General features: G+C 46.9%; 8 protein-coding genes across 8 annotated transcripts; 4 read left to right on the forward strand and 4 right to left on the reverse strand.

Annotated features, from left to right (window-relative positions):
- GL218_04243 (Suppressor of ferric uptake 1) lies at positions 1 to 1,789 on the forward strand (the record flags this gene model as incomplete). Its single annotated transcript, XM_033580835.1, has 3 exons — positions 1 to 326; positions 381 to 922; positions 972 to 1,789. The coding sequence occupies 3 exons, from the start codon at positions 1 to 3 to the stop codon at positions 1,787 to 1,789; spliced, it is 1,686 nt and encodes a 561-aa protein (XP_033436518.1).
- An 823-nt stretch (positions 1,790 to 2,612) lies between these two features.
- On the reverse strand, positions 2,613 to 3,188 carry GL218_04244 (Golgi apparatus membrane protein tvp15; the record flags this gene model as incomplete). Its single annotated transcript, XM_033580836.1, has 3 exons — positions 2,613 to 2,913; positions 2,985 to 3,053; positions 3,169 to 3,188. The coding sequence occupies 3 exons, from the start codon at positions 3,186 to 3,188 to the stop codon at positions 2,613 to 2,615; spliced, it is 390 nt and encodes a 129-aa protein (XP_033436515.1).
- A 1,488-nt stretch (positions 3,189 to 4,676) lies between these two features.
- On the forward strand, positions 4,677 to 5,348 carry GL218_04245 (uncharacterized protein; the record flags this gene model as incomplete). The annotated part of the gene is made up of 1 exon (XM_033580837.1): positions 4,677 to 5,348. One exon carries the CDS (start codon positions 4,677 to 4,679, stop codon positions 5,346 to 5,348), a length of 672 nt encoding a protein of 223 aa, XP_033436516.1.
- A 3,480-nt stretch (positions 5,349 to 8,828) lies between these two features.
- Positions 8,829 to 10,484, forward strand: GL218_04246 (uncharacterized protein; the record flags this gene model as incomplete). Its single annotated transcript, XM_033580838.1, has 3 exons — positions 8,829 to 8,921; positions 8,983 to 10,301; positions 10,355 to 10,484. 3 exons carry the CDS (start codon positions 8,829 to 8,831, stop codon positions 10,482 to 10,484), a joined length of 1,542 nt encoding a protein of 513 aa, XP_033436513.1.
- A 1,124-nt stretch (positions 10,485 to 11,608) lies between these two features.
- On the reverse strand, positions 11,609 to 12,973 carry GL218_04247 (Serine/threonine-protein phosphatase PP2A catalytic subunit; the record flags this gene model as incomplete). The annotated part of the gene is made up of 7 exons (XM_033580839.1): positions 11,609 to 11,631; positions 11,691 to 11,740; positions 11,821 to 11,893; positions 11,946 to 12,479; positions 12,541 to 12,646; positions 12,698 to 12,739; positions 12,815 to 12,973. The coding sequence occupies 7 exons, from the start codon at positions 12,971 to 12,973 to the stop codon at positions 11,609 to 11,611; spliced, it is 987 nt and encodes a 328-aa protein (XP_033436514.1).
- Positions 12,974 to 14,307: 1,334 nt separating this feature from the next.
- On the reverse strand, positions 14,308 to 16,463 carry GL218_04248 (Exocyst complex component exo84; the record flags this gene model as incomplete). The annotated part of the gene is made up of 3 exons (XM_033580840.1): positions 14,308 to 14,653; positions 14,706 to 16,204; positions 16,263 to 16,463. The coding sequence occupies 3 exons, from the start codon at positions 16,461 to 16,463 to the stop codon at positions 14,308 to 14,310; spliced, it is 2,046 nt and encodes a 681-aa protein (XP_033436521.1).
- Positions 16,464 to 17,190: 727 nt separating this feature from the next.
- Positions 17,191 to 17,994, forward strand: GL218_04249 (Mitochondrial import receptor subunit tom20; the record flags this gene model as incomplete). The annotated part of the gene is made up of 4 exons (XM_033580841.1): positions 17,191 to 17,251; positions 17,355 to 17,600; positions 17,713 to 17,813; positions 17,893 to 17,994. 4 exons carry the CDS (start codon positions 17,191 to 17,193, stop codon positions 17,992 to 17,994), a joined length of 510 nt encoding a protein of 169 aa, XP_033436522.1.
- Positions 17,995 to 18,455: 461 nt separating this feature from the next.
- GL218_04250 (S-adenosyl-L-methionine-dependent tRNA 4-demethylwyosine synthase) lies at positions 18,456 to 20,862 on the reverse strand (the record flags this gene model as incomplete). Its single annotated transcript, XM_033580842.1, has 2 exons — positions 18,456 to 20,743; positions 20,811 to 20,862. The coding sequence occupies 2 exons, from the start codon at positions 20,860 to 20,862 to the stop codon at positions 18,456 to 18,458; spliced, it is 2,340 nt and encodes a 779-aa protein (XP_033436922.1).
- Positions 20,863 to 21,389: the final 527 nt, after the last annotated feature.

A 21,389-nucleotide genomic window follows, 5' to 3' on the forward strand; every position in this document is an offset into this window, starting at 1 on the left:
ATGATGGAAGTGGCCCCTTACTCATACGCAAAACTGGCCAAGTCAGAACCAAACTCTACCAGAACGGCACTCCCTAATCGACCCATCGTTTCTAGAGAGAGTACTCAACCGTCCGAAACCATGTCTATTCGAATCGCCTCCTCTGTTGGTTCGAGGAGTCCTGCGGCTCAAAGTCAGAGTGACTTCTCGGAAGCACCCAGCCCGTCGATACAGGGATCCGAGCGAGTCAACTCAAAAAGTCCTTCTCCATTTGATCCTGTGCATCAAGAGAACTGGGCAACTACGAAATCAAATTCTACATCTAACCAGAGCGGACAGGTGTGCAGGTAAGTTGATCAATTTCTCGGTGAGTTTCCAGTTCGGTTTTAACTCTATTCTAGTAATTGTGGTACTACGAGAACGCCATTATGGAGGCGTTCGCCCCAGGGTGCTACAATCTGCAATGCATGTGGACTTTATCTGAAGGCGCGCAATTCGTCGCGCCCAACGAATCTAAAGCGGCCGCCGTCGACAGTATCTACTGCTCCGAAAAGGACACCCGAGAAGACTTCTCCTAGCTCATGTTCTCAAGGCAACTCCGCAAATATTCCCGGGGCTACATACGTCGCTGCGGATCAAATGCCTAATGGATCGTGTCCAGGTGGGGGGCGATGCAATGGTACCGGCGGCGCAGAGGGGTGTAGCGGCTGCCCGGCGTATAATAACCGAGTAGCGAAGAGTGCTCAGCTCCAGAACCAAAATCGGGCATCTGGAAATTCAAGCGGGCCGCCTCCAGACGATGGGCCGACTCCGATAGATATAAATGCGCAGCAAGCCGCGGCTCAGAATACGACGGTGGTAATAGCCTGCCAAAATTGTGGTACTACAATAACTCCGTTGTGGCGTCGTGATGAATCGGGTCATACCATATGCAATGCCTGCGGTATGTGTATACTTTGACTTGTACAATCAGTGTTGGCTAATCGTAGTAGGGTTATATTACAAACTTCACGGAGTTCACCGGCCGGTTACTATGAAGAAATCGGTTATTAAGAGGAGAAAGCGTGTAATACCGGCGAATCAAATGGACAGCGGGTCGGAGGATGCAATGGCGATTGATTCTATTGAACAGCAGAGCCAGTATACCGAACTCGAGATGGAGCGTGGCAGCGTCAACGAGGACGGGTCTATTAATCTCGGTTTACGTCGAAAGACCGAACATCCACTCACATTACTCCCTGATCCGGTCCGGTCCGGTCCCGCGTCGGCTCCGATATCCTCGAACGATCTCACAGCGTATCACACTACTAATGCACCTCATAATTTCGATATTCGGGATTCTCTCACCGACGACAATCGTTTAGCCCCGCTGAAATCACTTGCGGCATTGAGTGATCGTCAGTCATCTCTATCCCCCGCGTCGTTCCTTTCGCCGTCGAGGAAACGCTCCTTCTCGGGAACTGATTCGGAATATGCACCGAGCGAACCCGGATATGATAACTCCAAAAGGTTATCTTCTATCAAGTCTCTTCTTAACCCGGCGTCGGAATTAAATCCCAACTTTTGCCTAACCGACAACCCCGCTGAGGCACTGCGTCTTCGATCGCCGGCTACTACAGTCATGTCAGCACCAAGTCCTAGTCCGCAAGGGATGATGTCGAACGTATTGCCCGCGATCCAATCTAGAGAAAGCACAGCCGAGGATGAGAAATCGAAGGCTGATAGACTAGCAGCACTTCAACAGGAAGCTGAACGGATACGTCAGATGCTCGCGGCAAAAGAACGTGAGATGGCCGCACTGCAGAAGTAGGGGAAATTGTCTGCTCTCTAAATTTGCGTTGATTTTTATTTTGATGACCAAAACTACGACCAGGAGCCACAGGAGTTAATATAAGGGAACAAAGCGAAAACGCAAAAGGACGAGTCAAACACTACGGGGCGTCATAGGGTCGAGTTTTTCATGAGCGACCTTTGCTTTTCGGCAGCATAGCATATGTACTCGGCGTATCGTTAGCTCGCAAAATACATGCGAGGGATAGGAGGCATGATATGATGAATTGTGGAGCATGGTTACAATATTCCCATGGCATGAGCAATCCAACTGATTTTAATGGTATCCCGCACAGCAAATTATAGAAGGAGGTATGGAACGGAAAGGATAGGGCCGGGTAGGGGATTACTTCAACCAAAGTATCTTAGGTAGTTTAAGGGGATCAAGGCGTAAATCACGAGCTTCATAAATAATATTCCACCAACGCAATAAATACCAAGACGTATAGGAAGAATAGTGGTTTACTGTGTTTACCGTGTTTACCCCGTTCTCACTAATCATCTCCTACCAGGTAAATATCCAGTCTCGCATAACACATGACTTGATTGTTCATGACAGAACTCATTCCCCGCCATTATTCGTACATATAGGTTATCACTACCAGCCTAGCCATCCCCCTTTACCGAACGAGTTAACTTTCTTAACATTTTCATTCCAATAGAATTCCTTATTTCAAATTCTACGTGATCAACCTCCACCCAGAAATTGGCAAGATGGACGCCTTGGGGTTAGAGGGTAACATTCATCCCTTGCCGGACCAGGCGAGAAGGCGGAAATGCTAGGGATCATGGGCATCTATTTATTATACCTGCTCGGCACCCCAACCAGCATCGGCCTCGCGCATGTTGGCAGGGGGCTCAACAGAGGGGACGAACTCGAGGGCGATATAACCAAGACCGACGATACCGACGATAGAACCAGCGATGATACGTAAGACGCCGTTGTTCAAGAGGATGGAGCCGACAAAGACGTAGAAGATGCCGCGGCCGATGAAGGAGAACATAAACGAGGCGTAGCGCGAGACTTGCGGGGGGATCTGGAATTCGAGGAGGGCGACGGCTAAGCCGAAGATCAGGACGTAGGCGCCGATTATGATGGATTGGCTGGGGAGGTTAGCATACCTAGGTACATATGGAGGAGGGTGGGTTGAGGGGATGGATGAGGAGCTACTTACAAGCCGAGGAAGAATTGCGATATTCCGCCCAGTACCATAATCACGCCCACCGCGAGGTTGACGATTCGACTAAAAAGGGGGGGGGAAAGTCCGTGTTAGCTAGCGCATCCGTATATTTTCTTGGGCGGGACAGGAACGTGGGGGGGAGGCGTAGTAGTGTATGTAGAGTGTAGACTATGCATACAATGAGTCGGAGAAATCCATGTTTGCGATTTGAGGAGGTAGGATAGTAGTATCGGTGATAGATTATTGATTGAATTGGTGGTGTTAGTGCTCGCTTGTGTTGTTATTGTTTTTTTAATAAAGAACGCGCGAGATGGGCTTTCGAAGAAGAAAGGAGATGGCTTCGTGTTTTCGTCTAGGCAGACGCTTTGTCGATAAGAGGTAGGTTAGGTTAGGTAGGTTAAGTTTTATTGGAATTTGAGTGGTCGTAGGTTTTGCGTCAGGAGGCTGGAGCTAGTTTATTTTTATTTTTATTTTTTTTTCCCTTATTTTCCCAGGTTGGCGGTCATTGCCTTTGATAGGAAGAGCTTCCGGGGCGTGTGTTGTTGCAGCTTGCGTCTGTTAGCGTCGACAGGGGGGGAGGATTTCTTCAGGGGTTGTCGTCATCTATACCAGCCACGTGGCTAAGCCTCATTATCTGTATACTAGCCACATGTGGTGGAAAAGGGGGGAGTGGTACCTAGATACATACTCGGATGATTATACTGGGTAAGTTTATATTAAAGCTTCTTAGATATCTAAACACAACGCATTGAACATGTCCTTGAGTATAAATACGCTTTATAGAATAAGGTAAGATGATCCAGTAACTAGAAATATGTGTGGTTCCTAGATTTTGTTTATTAGATTACTACCATCCCGTCTTCCTAACTCTCGAAATGTTAAAGGAGTTAGGTCAGACACGGTCTTAATATTATGTATATCCTTGATTAGCATATTGCTCTTATTTTTAGTGAAGTTACTTTACGCATTGATGTTTTTGTTTATATATTGTTAGTATAGAAATACTGTTGCCACCAACGGTATACTCGGCGTATAATACACAACGTAAATTATAGTCATAAGAAAAATCCCTAGCAGCAATCGTTTTACAAATTAGGCCCTTGCTTAAGTCAAATCGCCTCTAATTATCTTTACGACTGCAAGGAAGTTTCCCAGAAAGACCCAGCACAGAACTAGCAAAGTATACCGCCTCTACCGCAGTCGACGCACTGTCATCATCAACTAAAGATACGTGTATTATACTTTAATGATATGTATACCCAGCATCATAGCGTAGATATAGTGTTGATAACCTACAAATTATTGTCTATTACGAATGGTTTAAGTTATTTCCATCGTATAGCAATACTCGTGCATTTAAAGCTTTACACAACTAGTCCAGTCTAAACACAGACCTTTTTACTTGTTAACTCTATTCGATCTATTCGAATAGTATATATATCTAGGCTACTCTCCTTTAACCCAGTCACTTGCTTTGTATCGAAAACTAACCTTCGAGCACCGCTTGGAAACAATTCACTACGAAAGACATTACCCAGCATACATCCAGCATATAATCAAAAACAAATCACGATATATTCTTGTAATTCCATCTACACTACCTCAGACTTATATTTCCCTATAACCCGTCTCTTATCATCATCACGCTAAATCTTCTACAGGATCTATGCAACCAATACATTCATCATGTCTTCCAATCGTAGCCGACCTCATAAGGGAAATCATGGGGGAGACCCTCGAAACCCCCTTAACCGAAGCGCGAACATCGATGAGTCCCAGAGTACCTCAGTATGGGTGTCCAACCTCCCAGCAGATTGTACCATCCAGCAGTTGCTCGCGCCTATAAGACGAGTTGGCAAGATATTCTTCGCCCACATCAGCCCTCCCAACAAGGACTTCACCACGTCCGCAGCCAAGATCACCTTCTGGGATCGTCGAGCAACCGACAACTTCCTCGAGCTTATCGAAGACGGCAAGATAACCATCGGAGGCCTGCAGCCAGAGGTGCGGATGAACCGGATCCGAACAGCGCCGCGGCCGCCGTCCGCCCGCAGCCGGGTCCTCGTCGTCTGGGGCTCGCCTCACGTAGTCAGCATGGAGGTTCTAGAGCCGCTGTTCCGGTCGGAGATAGACTTCGAAATCGACGGGGTCGAGGAAATGATGTGGCGCGGTCAGAGAAGACTCGAGATCCGCTTCGGCTCTCATCGAGCCCAGGCTAGTCGCGCTGAACAGATGCTGCAGGAATTAAAGGCGGGGAAAGAGACGGAATACATCGTCGAGAACCTGTCGCCAGAGCAGCGCATCTTTATACGTCTTATTGAAATACTATGGGGCGGTGATCCTTGCGAGCTGCCGTAGAGATATACTCGCTCCTTTATTTCGACTCGGAAACGGTTGAGCTAGGAGACGCATATCACCTACTACACGACACATTCTACTATTCATGGTATATGACCAGGCTTGGTTGGTCACTTGAGATTTCTTATTACAACCATCATAATTTTCAGCATTGACATTTTCATCACTATACAATAAAGTTGTCGCGCTACCTTTACCGGCACAGCATAGCGGCAGCGACAAAAGTTTTTACATAAGTTATGATAATCAGAGGGAGAGCAAGGCCTCACCGAAACAGCAATAATCAACAGACATTGGGCAATAGCAACAGGGGCAGGATATCAGGGTATTTACAGGGGTATATCTACTATAATAGAGTAGAAGCCAGGCGTTACTAGATCAATACATTTATTACTTAGCCTACCTATCCTTGACATTCACTCTGTGTATGACATCGATCACCTAGGTATCATCAATATCCTGACACAGGAGCAAATTATATTATTTTGCGTAGGATATAAGGGGGGTATTTCGTAATGCTTATATTCTAGGGTTAAGACCAACTAGATATTATGAGACTGACTGATATGTGTGCTGATGTCGTTTCGACGGGGTATAAATTATACGGGACTTACACATAGTGAATACCTATTCTCGTATGAACCAAGATTGTATCACCTATAATCAACTTGCGTCATCTACCTCAGCTAAGAGAAGAGTTCCCATTTAACTGCTGTATAAAACTTGATAGGTATGGATGTGGTTTTCTAGTAGGTACGAGAAACATTTATAATAATCATTACCAACACCTTGTTCAGGACCATCTTCATACACAAACTGATACCTTCTTACTGCTAATATCTCCCTATAGACTATTTATTTACCTTTTGGATCCTATTAAAGTAGCTAGGTAAATCTTAAATTTCACTACCGATGTCCTCGGGTGCCAGCCGGACATAGACACACATTCCATACATATCACGGGATAAAACTCGAAAGCCAACTAGCTTGGAAGCAAGTAGCCACACGTACTAAAAGAATTCCCTATCCCAAATGTCTCTTAGGGAGCCCTAACACTCCACTTATATCATCAACTTAAGACGCTAAAAAAACACTAGCAAAAAGAAAACGAAAAGAAAAAAAAAACATACAACACTGGGGATTCGCTGGTCGTCACCGACCCAACTACTAGTCCAGCGGTATCTGGCTTATCTATGGGAGAGCGGACGGGATCCCGAGTTTTCCAGATCCTATGGTCGTATGTGAAAGAATGATGTCTTGTTGATATTTATATACCTAGGTGGGAGCTTGGTCGGCCACTTGAGTTTTGATACCTTGACATTATCTTAGAACGGCCAAAGCGCACTTGGATACTTATAGAGTTAAGATACACTATTTAAAGAATGTTTTAAAAGACTTTAATAGATATATTTATATTGATATATAGGTAGGTATAAATATATATATCTGGATGATTTATCGACATCACGTGAGCACCTCCTTTGCCTCTTTCTTCGTAATCGTATAGTATTGGAAATGTCTTAACCATAACATCGTCACATTTGTAACTGCAAGGTTCCAAATGACCAATAAATAATATATTGATGTATAGGAATAATTAGGTCTGGTGTTAAGAAGTACGAAACATATCATAAACATTGTGGTATACTACACAAGGATATTTATGTAAGCCAAGCAGTTTAATGAACGGAATACATAGAAACCACGACTGTCTCTTCCTGTATTTATAAATTATATATAATATCAACATAAGACTCGGTACAACGAAATACGTATCCCAAGATCAAAGCAAACTACTTAACTTATAGAATCGGGTACGATAAATACCCAGAGAAATACCACAACAACCACCCGTGCAGACGACACAAGCACTCTTGGCTTTATTCCAGTATCTTGGGATTGTCAACACTCTTAGTCTTAGTCCCCCCCCCCCCCCAAATTTCCAGAAGTCGACCGGTCTTATACCTAACCACAACCACCAGACTCCTAGTCTCGGCACAGCGACGACGATATCCAGCTGGGCGAAAGGCGTACCGGGCCCTCCCTAAGAGGTAAAACCTTATAACATTCCTCATACATTAGAGCCGCCGTAGATTACCGCCAAGCGGTTCGTGCGTGTGTTAAATTAACAGCCCTATTGGCGTCGATCGCGAGTAGCTTGTTTGAGAATCATCCCCGTTGGAAACCAGAGCGGGCTTAAAGGGTTACGAACGGGCTGTGTTGTGTTATAAGGCCTGGTAAGTAGGTAGTCTGTGAGGATTGGTGGTTCGCTGCGATAATAAGAGCATGGCCCAATTTCCAGCTGATGAACTTTAATGTTGCCGGTCATATGCTGAACTGTGCCTCCTCGCGATTAACCATGATGGTCACGACCTCTACGAGCAACGGCTCGGGTCCGAGAAGATAGGTATGTTTCTACTCCATAACTAATAGATATCAGCCCATCGTTACTCTCACTTAGACTACCTAATTATGTCAATATAATTTGACATGAATCTGAAATGCATTAGAAAGAAAAAAGGAAAAAAAAAAAGGAACATCGTAGATCAGAGACGCTTTCCTAAACTTGGGCTGTGCAAATCCAACAACGCGGCGGCAAGATTAAGTTACAACATCATCCACCCAGCGAGTAGCAGCGCCGAGCCATTTTTTTTTTCTATGACCATTCGATCTCGACCCTATTTCGTATTAGACCCAATACCTAACGCACGGCCACACGTTTAGGAATAGAAACTCTATCTCGGACCTGGCTGCTGCTACAATTAACTCGGGAGGGGTAAAGGGGGAGAGGGGGGAGGGGGAAGACACGAGATCGGGATTAGGCTTGCTATTGTTATTGTTATATTGTTATATTGTTTTTTATTATTCTTGCAAACTCCCCTCCCCTCCCTTCCCCCTCCCCCCTCCCCCCTATTCCCGTCTCTAGCACGATAGACTCCAGATCCAAACGCTACAAGGCCGCACGTTGTGGCGCATACCCATAGCCCAGTCTAGGTTTCCAGGAGAAGAAGAAGAAGAAGAAGAAGCAACGGAGGGTCTGTAGCATCGTATCGTACGTGGAGGGTTGGTTCGCAGGGAAAACCTGATATACATAAGGTCGCAATCCCGATTACGGGATACGCGTATCTCGCACTTCTTCTTCTTGTTTGCTCCTTTAGAACCGCCTAACTGAGTTCTCTTGACTTACACCTATTTTCTTTCTTTTCTTTTTTCCCCCCCTTTCTTAGTCTTTCCTCACCATGATAATGATATCTCGACGCTCCGCGATACAAATGTAACGCCCCCCTACGACCACTAATCTCCGGCATCTCTCTCTATTTAGTGGTTGGGCCCATAAGAGAGGACCGAATCCCCATATCCCATATCCCATATCCCATATCCAGTCGAGATATAATAATAATAACTAGCTGGTTGGTTGGTCCTGTACCTAAATTCTCAAGGCCGTGTCCTCGGGACTGAGGAGGACATCGCCGCTTCGCAATGTTTAGGAGAGATAATAATGCTGCTGCTGCTGCTGCGTCCGGGAACTGGACAGCTCCGGCTCCCCATGGGAACGGGTCTGGAGCAAGTCAAGTATGTTGTCATGGGCGAAAGAAAATGCCACTCCTAAGCTAACAAACATCCCCAACTCCAGCTATCCAAGCCCAAGGGCCCGCCGTACCCATTAACCATGGCCATCGTAGGCGGCGAGCCCACCCCCGCAGTAGACGACCCCATCGCCGTCGTCCTCCTGCTACTATTCCTCCTCTCGGCAGCAGCGCACATGGCCATCCTACGCATCAACAAGCAGCGCAACCTCAAGTTCGTCTTCTCAGGCATGTTATTCGCGCTGTGTCTTCTCCGCAGCATCTCGCTCGTCGCCCGCATGATCTGGGCCTCGTACCCCAAGACCGTCGACGCCGTCATCGCCGCCAGCGTCATGACCCAGTGCGGCTCCGTGCTCATCTTCATCATCAACTTGTTCTTCGCTCAGCGTGTCCTCCGCGCCTATCACCCCCGGCTCGGCTGGCACCGCGGCACCTGCGGCTTCGTCTGGTTTCTCATCGCTTGTGTCATGTGCTGCCTCGTCATGGCTATCGTCGCTACTATTCACAGCTTCTTCACCCTGGACCCTCGTGCCCTCCACGCCGACCGTGCTGTCCAGCTTTTTGCCGGCTCGTATCTGGCCTTCTTGGCTTTCCTGCCCGTGCCTGTTGTTGGACTAGCAGCAGCAGCACAGCACGCGAGACGTTTCCGCTTCCGCCGCGTTGAGAAGTTCGGTGCAGGTCGATGGCGTGCTAAGGTCGGACTGCTAGTATTCGCATCGCTCGTGGCCACCTTGGGCGCCGCGTTTCGGGTAGGAGTCAACTTCGACGGTCGTCCTGGTTCTAAACCGGCTTGGTTCCACAGCCGAGCCTGCTACTACGGCTTCAACTTCGTCACCGACCTCGTTGTATCTACCGCATACCTACTAGCTCGTTTTGACCGGCGCTTTATCGTACCCGACGGCGCTCAGGGTCCCGGAGACTATTCCCCCATCATCCCATCTATGCACTCCACCTCCAACAGCAACCTCGTCGGCAAGCTGCCCATCATGGGGGCCAGCAGACACACAGCCACGATACGATCGCCCCTGATCCCAACGACCCCAACCCCCACTCCCACTCCATCACCACCTACTCCCACCCCTCCTCCCCAGTCCACAACGCCATCCCCATCGTCCTCGCAGTCATACCGCAACATCGGCGCCACCGGATCCGCCTACCACACCGACTCGTCCAACACAGCCGTGCACACGAGCAGCAGCTTCGAGCGGAAACAGCACTCCCTCTCCCCTATACCCCTCCCCCTCCTATTCCCACACCAACCCCAACCCCAACCCCAGCCGCGCAGACCCGCGCTCCGCACCCGCACCCGCACCCGCGGCCGCCGCGCCGTCATGCTGCGCATGCGCATCAACAGCGAAGCGGACGCGTACGGGCCCGACTGCGGCACAGAGCCCCTAGTCGGAAACGGGGACGAGTCAGAGGAAGGGAGATCGACGTCTCGGCTGCGGGCCCCGGCTCCCGCACATCTCGGCCCGCCGATCCTGCCCGCGCTAGATCTAGATCTAGAGCTGCTGAGCGCGACGTTATTGGCGCCGTGGGCGCTGGATAATTGGGGTTTCGAGAGGGCGTCGTCTAGACGGGGGTCGCGGAGCGTGTCGTTGAAAAGTGTGGGTGGGAATAGTAGTCGCAGTCGTTATAGTGGTAGTGGAAACAGCAGCAGTAGCAGTAGTAGCAGCAGTAGTAGTATTAGAAGTAATAGTGTCGGTGGCAGCGACGGAAATAGCGAAAGTGGAAGTAGGGATATAGCTATAGCTATATCTATGAGTGCTGGGAGTAGCGAGAGGAGGAATAGTAGCGAGATGAGTATTAGGAGCGGTAGTAGTCGAAGTTATACTACTGGTCAGCCATCGATGCGGGCGAGGACTCTGTAAGGGTATTCTGCCGACTGAATGAATTGCTGGAGGTGGGAAGAAGTTGCGGGGAAAGACAGGAAAGAAGATATTGTATACTGGGAGCGAGAGAAGCATTGTTTGGTTACCAATATCATCGGCGTCAAGGAGCTGCTATAATGAGGGAAATACTGGTGGAGGATATGTTATTGCATAAAGATGAATTAGAAGTTGTGTGCATATGTATACTACTACTCAACAATACGATATTTAATCATTATACTTGAGCAGTTGGTTTCTATAAAGGAGATTTAATTCCCACTTGGGATACTTATAAGGGTTTAATCATTAACTAGTTATAATTACTTCTGTTACTTCTCTAGTTATTGTATCTAGTTAATTCTTATTAACTTCAAAAAAAAAAGTCACGTCCTAATAAAGCGAGCTCATCTCACAATCGAACCCAAAGTCTTCTCTTTTCTTCATTCATGAAATACAATGTTTGGGTAGCTACTCTGCAGTGGGCTGCTCATAATGCTTTTGCCCACCAAAAATGGGCTCCAAATGTGGTATCGTAACTAGGGACGCCATAGTCTCGCGTCAGATCCCTTCCTTCGCTATACCAACCACATCGGCACCGGCCTAGTTAAGACCGCTCGCACTCGAGGTTGTTGACGGCTTACATACTGGAAGATGCTACTTGTGGCGCCGGCACATTCGTACGTTACCTTCTGACTTTCGGCATGGCAGGGGTATAGCGATCTAGGCTCAACGTAACTCCCGGACACCTTCAAACCTTGTACCCACGCTTGTCCAATGCGTGGCACTAAGATTTGTTGGACGCTTAGAGGAAGTAGTCTGGTGTGCCTATAAGTTGAAGTTAGTCTTGATGTCACTAGGGAAATAAAATGGCCTGTGAAGCTTACGTCGAGAAACCATCGGCTCGCCAGCCCGTGGGCACGGGTCAAACTGTAAGCTGTACGAAATGGTAAGCATATATTTTATTTTCAAGTCGAAGCTCCAACATCTCGTCGGGCTTTAGTATAGACCACTTACAAGGTATACTTCAGATGTTCGTCAATTTCCATGATGGCTGCTTGGTTACCACATCGATAGCAGTAGTTAGGTGCTAAGAATAATTAGTAGACTGCCCCTCTAAGCGCGATATTATAACGACTCACCAGAAAAGATGGTTACCACATTTCTATCTTGCGACCAATTATATCCTTCCATAACCAGTTGGTGGGCTCGGGCGATCAAAGTCAAACCGTTGTTATGATTGAATGCCTCTGAAATATCCTGCCCAAAGGTATAACCGGCACCGCGAGGGCTAATACCCCAGCCGCATCGGTCATCCGGGTCAGACCAAAGCAGGTCGCACATAGGACCCTCATGCGGAACTTCTTGGATTCGGTCAAGCGCTCTAATATTATCAAGGGTATCAATACTAGGCGAGAGACCACCGTGAAGACAGAAGATTTGGTTGTCGATAAGGGCAGTCAAAGGAAGGTAGTCGAAAAGATCGGTAAAGAATTTCCAAACGTTGGCGTTACCGTATTTCCGAAGGCACTCGTCGTAGAAACCATACACTTGGGTGATCTGGCGGGACTCGTGGTTACCGCGTAGGATGGTAATGCGCTGAGGGTATCGGATCTTAAGGGCAACTAGTAACGTTACCGTCTCGACGGAGTAGTATCCTCGATCGACGTAGTCACCTATACTAATAATTAATAACCATATTCCCCATAACTCTCGACCGGTTATTGAATAACGTACCCATGAATAGGTAGTTGGTATCGGGGTTGGGACCGCCAATCTTGAATAGTTCCATCAAATCATGAAATTGACCGTGGATGTCACCACAGACCGTCACCGGGCATTTCTACACAGAAGTGAGCAGAAGTAGGTTAACACAGAATACAGAGCAACATACCACCGGCTGAACATTAGACTCGTCCTGCAGGACCTCCCTCGCCTAGAACATAACGATATTAGTATGGTATTTTATGGTGAGACATGACACAGCTGCAAATGATATGCGATGGCTCACCTTCTCACAGAGTCTCTGGACCTCAGATTCTGCAAGCTGTTTGCAGTTCATCAGGCCCTCGATCCAACCATCTAGAGTGGGGATTGTCGTGGGCTCTGAAGGGGGCATCGGTGCCAATTCAGCAGGTACTCGCCCGACATCTTCCATATTGGTATCCATGTTGATAAACGGAGGGGCCCAAAGTCAAGTCGCACGATGGTAACCAGGGGTATTCTATCCGTATTATCTGGCGATAAGATCGCGGGTTCTTTCGAGAGGCCCGAGTGAGATCGTTGAATCGATAGAGAGTCAAGGGGACAGTTGACTCGGGATGACGTTTAAGGCACCGGTAACGGGAACGTAGCGCCTCTTGGTTGATGTGTATGATTTGGAGTGGGGTTTGGAAGGGTATCGTCGCAGGAGAAAGAGGATAAGAAGAAGAAGAAGAAAAAAAATACACAAAGAGTTATTAATGGTAAACTCGCTCAATACTTCTTTTTGGAAGTTTAATAGTCGTTCTTGAAGTATCCTGTCGCGTGTCAAGTGGGATTGAAGGGGGTATGTATTGTGTATTGTGGGAGTTGTCACAGGCGATTACGAAAGTAGGAATTTTCCCTGTTTGATGAATAGTAGAATAAGTAGAAGACCGTCCAGTTGGACCTTACAAAGGGATGTTAGGTACAAAAAAAGTACCTTAATTCAAGGGCTTACAAGGGCTACAAGGGTAATTACAATGTACTACGTACCTCCGCATTGTGTACTTGAATGTACGGAAGTCGCCTTCAAAAGTTTTATCCATAGGTTAGCCCTTATTAGCTTGGCAAGTCTTAGCAACAACTATCAGCCGTAATACCAAATATACTCCTTTTTATACCTTAATTTTATCTATTTATTTAACTTTAAATATATAAGCTATAATATTAAAATTTATACCGAAATAGATTTAAGCTTTTATATTTACGATATATTTAAAAGCTATATTTTATAAAATATATTTAATTATATAATTATTTATATAAAAAATGGTAAATTCCAATATATTTTATAATTTTTAAGTGCCAAATAGATCAAGCTGCTTAACAGCTATTTAACAGCTATGGCCAAGGCTGACAGGTGTTTAGTATGGACATAACTTTTGAAGGCGACTTCCGTACGTCAGTTGCCACTTAAATTGCGGCTCTTTTCTCACCCCACCCCTCAAACCCCCCCCTTACGCCCCCTATATGCCCTATATTTATAGGTAGTCTTATAAGGCCGCAATAATCTAATTATCTACCTAGGTTACCTACTAGTCAAGCATCTAATAGCTCACTTACTGTCAAACTCTCCCTATCAAATGAATTGTTTCTAATTTATGTATATGTATATAAATATGTATATATGTATAGATCGCATTCAATAATAGGTACTAGAAGATCGATCGGGATTAACTATGTTCAAAATGCGCGGGAGTTGCCTTTAAGACCGAGACCAAGCGCAAAGTTACTTCATCTAGGTAGTAATACATCCAGGGCCTATGCCAGCCCAAGTCCAACAGGACTGTTAGCTTTCGCGCCTTGGGGTTCTCTGCCCACTAGATCTCCAAAGTCCAACTGCACTTCCGAGAGCATTTCGGCATGGATTTTGGCTCTCTCCATACACTGTTTCCATACGGCACCATCCCTCTCCGTGCTGCTCAACTGCCTAGCTAGAATTACGTTAAAAGCATCCACTACCTCCTTGGCCCATTTCACACAGGCGCTCATCATCGTCTGGGGGAAGCAGCTTTGGAAGCAGCCTACGGTATTTTTGATTATGCTGAAATAGACGAATGAAATCTGCCAGATGTAGAGGTGGAGATCGCCTTGGAAGATGCATTGTCTATGTCGAGTTAGTATATGAAAGACTTCTTCAGTCCCTTCTAGAGACCTACCTTGAACGCTTCTGAATTAAGTCACCACGAGCCTTAAGATATGCATCTCGGGCGCGATCCTCGAATCCTAGCCTATTAAGCCATTCGACATTACGTTTCGTTTTAAGCGGTTGGCTATGCGAGTCGACAACCTCTCGTATAATCAGACCAGCTAGTTTTGTGCACCTCTCCTCGATTTTGAAGTCGATAAAGTCTTGTGCAATAATATTGTTCTTTAACCCACGAGCAAGCTTCTGCATCTTCTCAACGCGATCGACGGCTAGATCAAACTTCTGGAGGGCGATGTCGATGTCAAGCTCGTCCATCTGACCCTCTACCCAACGGAGATTTTGCTGTTTCCCATCCACCTCGATTAGCATGTCCTTAATGTCAGAGAGCGTCTCAAGTAACTCCGTTTTCTGTAGTAAACCTGGATCGCGGGAAGCGAAGTAATTGATAGTCTCTTTAGCCTTATTATTCGCTTCCATCTCGGACTGTAGGTTCTTTCGTAATTCCTCAACCGCTTTTCGAATGTTTAATATTAAGGCCGATTTCTCGGGATCTTCTTGCTTTTCTGTTCTGTAGATGAACGATTCCTGGCCGACGCCTCGAACCATGATGGCATCCGCTAGTTTATTCCTGCCGCTGAACGACTCCGTGGTTGCTGCCATGTCAACAATCTCGACATCCAGAAGCGGCCAACAGCGATCCGCAACTAACTTAGTCGCTGGGCCACGTGTGTCGTTCGGGTTGTCCGTCTTACGTTTTTTCCGCGAAGCGACAAGAAGGTGATCGTTGAGGAGGAATATTTGCATAGACCGCCTTGATTTGTACGTCGCATTGTCGAGCTCGATCCAAGGTCCGGCATCTTGGATAACATGCCTCCCCATCGAATTGGGTAGGAACTTCTGAGAACCCTCGACATTCTTGTAGAGAACTTGCATTTGAGTATTCCAAAGGACTGTTCTATCCGCCACCGAGCTGCGTCTATCTTTCTTACTTAAACCAGTCGAGAATTCTCCATTCATAGGAGTGCCGTGGTTGTTAGATGCAGCTCTGAGCGCATTCGTATTTGTAGCCAACTCTTTAAATAAATTGCGCAAGGTGCGCATTTCCGACTTCAGTTTTTCCGCTTCCTTGCTAATCTTTATGAACTGTGCCCGGTTTTGATAGACACTTTGCTGTAAATCCGCTGCTGCCCTGGCTTTTAACTTGCGCAAGTCAGTCTCGTAGTCCCTGATCTCATCTTCAGTAGCCTCGCTAAGGATATTGGCGACATATTGATCGGGGACGAGTCTCGGGTCTCTTAGTGCCTTCGGGTCTACAGTTGGAGGTACGCCCCTAGATAAACCCGCACCCGGACCATCACGCGACGGGGGTGGCCGAGGCCGCGATGCCTGCTGATCGTATTTGGAAATATCGAAGGCGGGCATAGAAGGAACTGGAGGAGCACTTGGGTCGAAATCACTGGGGAGATTATTAAACCGGGTTGAATATCGTCGCTTGACAAGGTCGCCAGTCTGAAGATCATAATTAGTAAGTAGAACAATGCTAGAATATAGGAGCATTTCGGCCTACTTTTCCACCAGTTGCGGGAGGTTGTCGCTGTCGGGGTGGCGGTGGATTGTTAGTCCCAACTCTCCCTCCAGTACTACGAGGAACTGGAACGCCGCCATCATTTGGAATAGGATCTGAGATTTGACGAGGCGCGCTGATAGTAGGTCGACCTTTCCTCTTAGGACCGCTGCGGAGCGAGATCTTACTCCTTTCTTCAGACATGATGAGCGCTTAGGTCAAAATCGAATAGGGAGGGAGGAAATGAAGGTAGTAACGTAATTAGATAGGAATCATTCGGCGTTAATAGGTATTACATATATCATTCAATGCAGTAACTAGCGATCCATCAAGGACCAGCTTGAAATGAGGGATAAAGCGACAAATGTGATGAGTTGAAGTTATTCTTAAAACATTAAAACATTCTTGTAAGAAGTTGAAGTTCGAGGGGTGCGGACGCGGCTGAGGCTGAGCACAGACATTCATTCAATTGCTTCATAGGTACCTAACCTAATAGCATATGCAACTATATGCAATTATGTGACATATCTAATCGGCCGGATATATTTGATAGCGGGATTGCACTAACCCTTGTTAATGATTAGCGCAGTACTCGATAACAAGGATCCGAGGCTGAACCGCGATTGCACGTCACGGTATCGAAGTTAGGTACGGAATACAAAGTGCATTGAAAAAAATTACGGAAGAGGCTGCTTTACTTTTAAAAGTCCCCAGCTTTAAGTCATTGCACTTCAACGACCTTTCCTTCGAAGCAACTCTACCAAGCTTCAATTATTTGCGTCGCATAATTATATAGGAGGAAATTAGTTAACTCGTTGGTCTATTTTTCTATTAATACTATTTGGTTCCTATCATCACCCACCAGTCGAGCTAATTGGTGCCCCCCCCTCCAAACTTGTTTCCCAAACCTCAAATCGTCACATCTATCAAAATGGTCCAAACGGGTACCGCATTAACGATATCCGCCGCCACGGCCGCGACAGGCCTCCTAGGTAAATATTTACATACTAATTTATATCTTTTCATCGCCGATTAGTTATAGACCTTTACAAGCTACTTTTTCTCTTTGGGCTCACAACTAATAATGTCCAATAGCCTATGCGATCTACTTCGACTACCAACGTCGTGCGGACCCCAACTTCCGACGAAACTTGCGACGGGAAGAACGACGACAAGCGCGCGCAGAGAAGGAAGAGGCTGTATTGCAGACTAAGCAGAAGCGCAAAGATATTCAGAGGGTCATTGATCAAGCCACAGAAGAGGGCTTCCCCACTGGTGTCAATGAGAAGGAACAGTTCTTCATGGACCATGTCCAGAAGGGTGAATTACTCGCTGCCGACCGTAAGTCACATGCGCATCGCATATAACCTCAATCTACATTGCTATGTCGAGAAAGCTTGACGGAAGCTATTTCAAGGACAAAGAGTGCTAACCCATTACGAACCTATAATAGCATCAAACACACTAGAAGCTGCGCTAGCTTTCTACAAGGCTCTCAAGGTATACCCGACTCCCGGTGACCTAATTTCCATCTACGACAAGACTGTCGACAAGGTAAGAAGATATGACTTATACGAGCGCACACCCCGCACTGAGCCACGAACTACGAGCACCCTGCTAACCCTCCCACCAGCGTGTCCTCGACGTCCTAGCCGAAATGATCGCATACGACAAGAACCTCGACCTAGGCGGCGGCATCAACCTCTCCGATCTGCCCAGCGCCGGTCTGGACTAGTATTCCGTCTCTAGGCTTCAGCGCTCTAGCCCTCCACTCCCCATCACCTTCAAATATATATTTGGAAAAATGGCCCGGTTTCGCTTTTTGCAGCAGATGAGGTTGATTTTAAAAATAGTAAAATACCGTCTGTCTACGAGAAAGCCTTGAGCATCGGATTAAAAAATGACGACCCAGATACTCTCTATACACAAATAAATACGCACGCAAACACACATGGATACCTTGTATGATATATGATCCGGCGCGGCCGGCTGGGTGGCTGCTGGTCGTAGGCTGCCGGTTATTCCGCTTTAGAATAAGGGTGGCTACGTTGTACATTTTCATGATAATGTCTGGTGGCCGGTATAGACAAATTATGGATCATGATTCTTTCTATTATGCGATTGCTCAAGCCTCCGTGTATAAATAAGTACTACTTCAACTGTGATGATAAATATCTATCTACCCTAGGTTAAGGGTTAAGAGACTTCGATCTTCCTACCCTTGCGATCGACTCTCACATCCCGTGGGTCGAAACCGCCATTACCCCAGGTAGCCCACTCGGGCGTCTCGGGTCCCATATACTCTTCCGGCATCCAGTCGCCATCTGCGCCCCTCTCCTCGAGTAGCTCAAAGAAGCGCTGATAGTCAATCCTAGTATGCCATTTCCCATCTACCCTAAAACGCTCGCTAGCGATGAGTACGCAGCAGCTATGCGCATGCTCAGCCGCGATGCCGTACCCTAACCCGCGCTCGCGGAGTTTCTTATCGAGAGCGGTGACGAACTCGGTGACCTCAGCATAGAAGGGTACATTGGCCATACTCAGACCCGCGCCGGCGCTGCTAGAGGTGCCACAGTATGTAACACCCTTGATCTCAACGAAGCAGGGCAAGCCCTTCTCAACAAGGTCCGCATAGCCCTCGACCTCGTCCTCGACGTTGAACCCCTTGACGAGGGTCAGCCGGAACACGGTACGCTGACGGAAGCGTTTCTCGCGCAAGATATCGAGGCAGCGCTGGAAGCGCTCCCAAAAGTCTCGGTGTAACGGCCGATCGATCTTGCGCAGAGACTCCTTGTTGCTAGCATCGATGGACACGTATAACTGAGTGACAGCCTTGAGGGCCGCGAGCTGCTCTGGGTGTTGGGCATTGCAAACGAGGAATGAGGAGATGCGCTCGCCGTGTAGTAATGCTAGAAATTCATTGATGTGCGGGTAGAAAATGGGTTCGCCAACCAGGCTTAGCGCGCAGTGCCGTATGCGCATTGCTTCGGCGAACCTCTCAGCCCTGACACCGGGGACACCGCGTAACATTTTGATTTTCTTGTAGTGCCCGGCTTTGACACCGTCGAAGATCATCTCAGGCGGGTCGACAACCCAGCGCCAGGTAGTCCCAACGGGATTCGTCCCGTGGCGCCAGCAGAAAACGCACTTGTTGGAGCATGATAGCGACGGCGTAGTCTCCATGCACTGATGCGACGCGATTCCATAGAAAGAAAATTTATAGCAAGAGCCGCGTCCGCGTAGTGCCGACTTGGTCCATCTGCAGATCTTGACTCCTGAGTGCGAACCTACGATGGAATAACCCTGCTTAGTCAAAGAGGCATACGTAGGCGAGTTCTTAGGTACCATCTCCTTGACAGTTTGGGGTGGCCTCTTCGATTTTGGCTTGTTGTATGTAGTGAAGTCCACGGCGATTGGTGTAGAGTTGTTGGAGACTTCTGGATCGGTTCGAGAAGTCTTCATGATCCTCCCGAGGTCCTCGACATCGTCAATGTTTCCCGAACGCCCCTTTTTCAATTTCTTTATCGCTACTGTCTGGTCGATTTCGACTTCTCCATCATCATCCCCAGAGCCGTATTCGTCTTCGCTTTCCACATCATTTCCGCTACCAGGTACCCCCTCTCCCAAAGATCCCGTGCGGGCGACGTGTTTCAAGATGTCTACCACACCATCGGTCCATTCGCTAAGTCTTTCTTTAAGATCTCGTTTCGTATCTGCCATTCCTAAGGGATAGGCCCTCTTACGACTCGTAAGCCTAGCCATCCATTTATCAACCTCCTTAGCTTGAAAGCAAAACCCTTCTTCTTCGGTCGGCCATCCCTCTCTGTCACCTAGACCGAAGACAGAATAGCCAAGTAGACCAGATAGTGGTGCGGTATCGATTCTGAAGTCATGATGCGTTTCTGTTAGATGCTCAAGCAAATTGTCGTTGATGGAATCGATATTGTAGCTAGGTACCAAAAAGAGATAGAAGTAATCTATGGGTGTATTGCTGTCTGCTGATTTCGGTGGACTGATGAAATATTCGTCGTAATCCACTTCGGCTAAATCTAAGACAAGAGGATCTAAGAAAGACCTCTCGGAGCCGTCAACCTTCTCTCTCAACAAGGTTCCGAGAGTCTGGGCAATCCCATTGGCAGTCCTCTCCGTGCTTCCAGTCAAGGACGAGTAGAATACGAGTGTTTGTACTGGTGTTTTAGACTCTTCGCCCTTGCGCGCGGTATCCGTTCTTCGTAGCTCGCCTTTGATACGTCGCGGTCCGGTCGTAGGTTCTTTCGCCTTTTCTCTCGGCAAGTTAACCTTTTCTTCTAGAACTTTAGTATCTTCGCCTGTGGTAGGTTTTGTAGTCTGTTGATCAAACTTGAAAGTATCGGTAGGGATCTTTGGCTTTTGTCGTAGCTCTATGTATAACCAAAGTACTGTTAAAATACCAGTTGTCGCAAAGAGTATCGCGGGTCGGTGGTCATGCCATACTTCAAGAATACCTAATGATTTAAATGTAAGCAGAAATTATATAAATATGTAGTTCTAAATAAATAAGTTTATTCTTACCTTGTACCGACCCATTGACATCTGAGCCAAACTCCCCTATTCTGCTCGTCATCTTTGGCCGCAGTTATCATAAAATTTCCCTATCCAACATCGAAGTTTGAAAAGTTCGCGGGGCAAACGTCGCAATTGCATACATAATAGAATTTTAGAGGGGCATTAGAGCCCCGCAGTACCCCAGATTTCCAAATGTATTTTGTACATATCTCTAGTCCAATGATATCGATAACGATTTCAATAACACAGGTTTAAGTATTTAAATGCTATCAAAGAGATGAGACGAAATACCATACGGGATAATCAAGCATAAAATAGCATTTTTAAGCTACTTAGGTAGTTGAGAGAACACATAGTCAATTAATTGACTGCAAGTAATGTATATCTTACAAGAACAAGGAAAATTACAATGCGATGTCCGACTTGAATAGCTTGTTGTTTTATTTTACTCGAGTACATGAAAAACATAACGTCACTCCTTACTATTACTGCTATTCCGGTATCTTGTGATCAAACCTCAACATACCTTGCCGTAAACAACAACAACAACAACAATAACAATAAGTATCTTGTCCGAGTACCTGG

The sequence above is a fragment of the Daldinia childiae genome (assembly GCF_008694065.1).
Source record: "Daldinia childiae strain JS-1345 chromosome Unknown Scaffold3, whole genome shotgun sequence".
Classification (NCBI taxonomy): Eukaryota; Fungi; Ascomycota; class Sordariomycetes; order Xylariales; family Hypoxylaceae; genus Daldinia; species Daldinia childiae.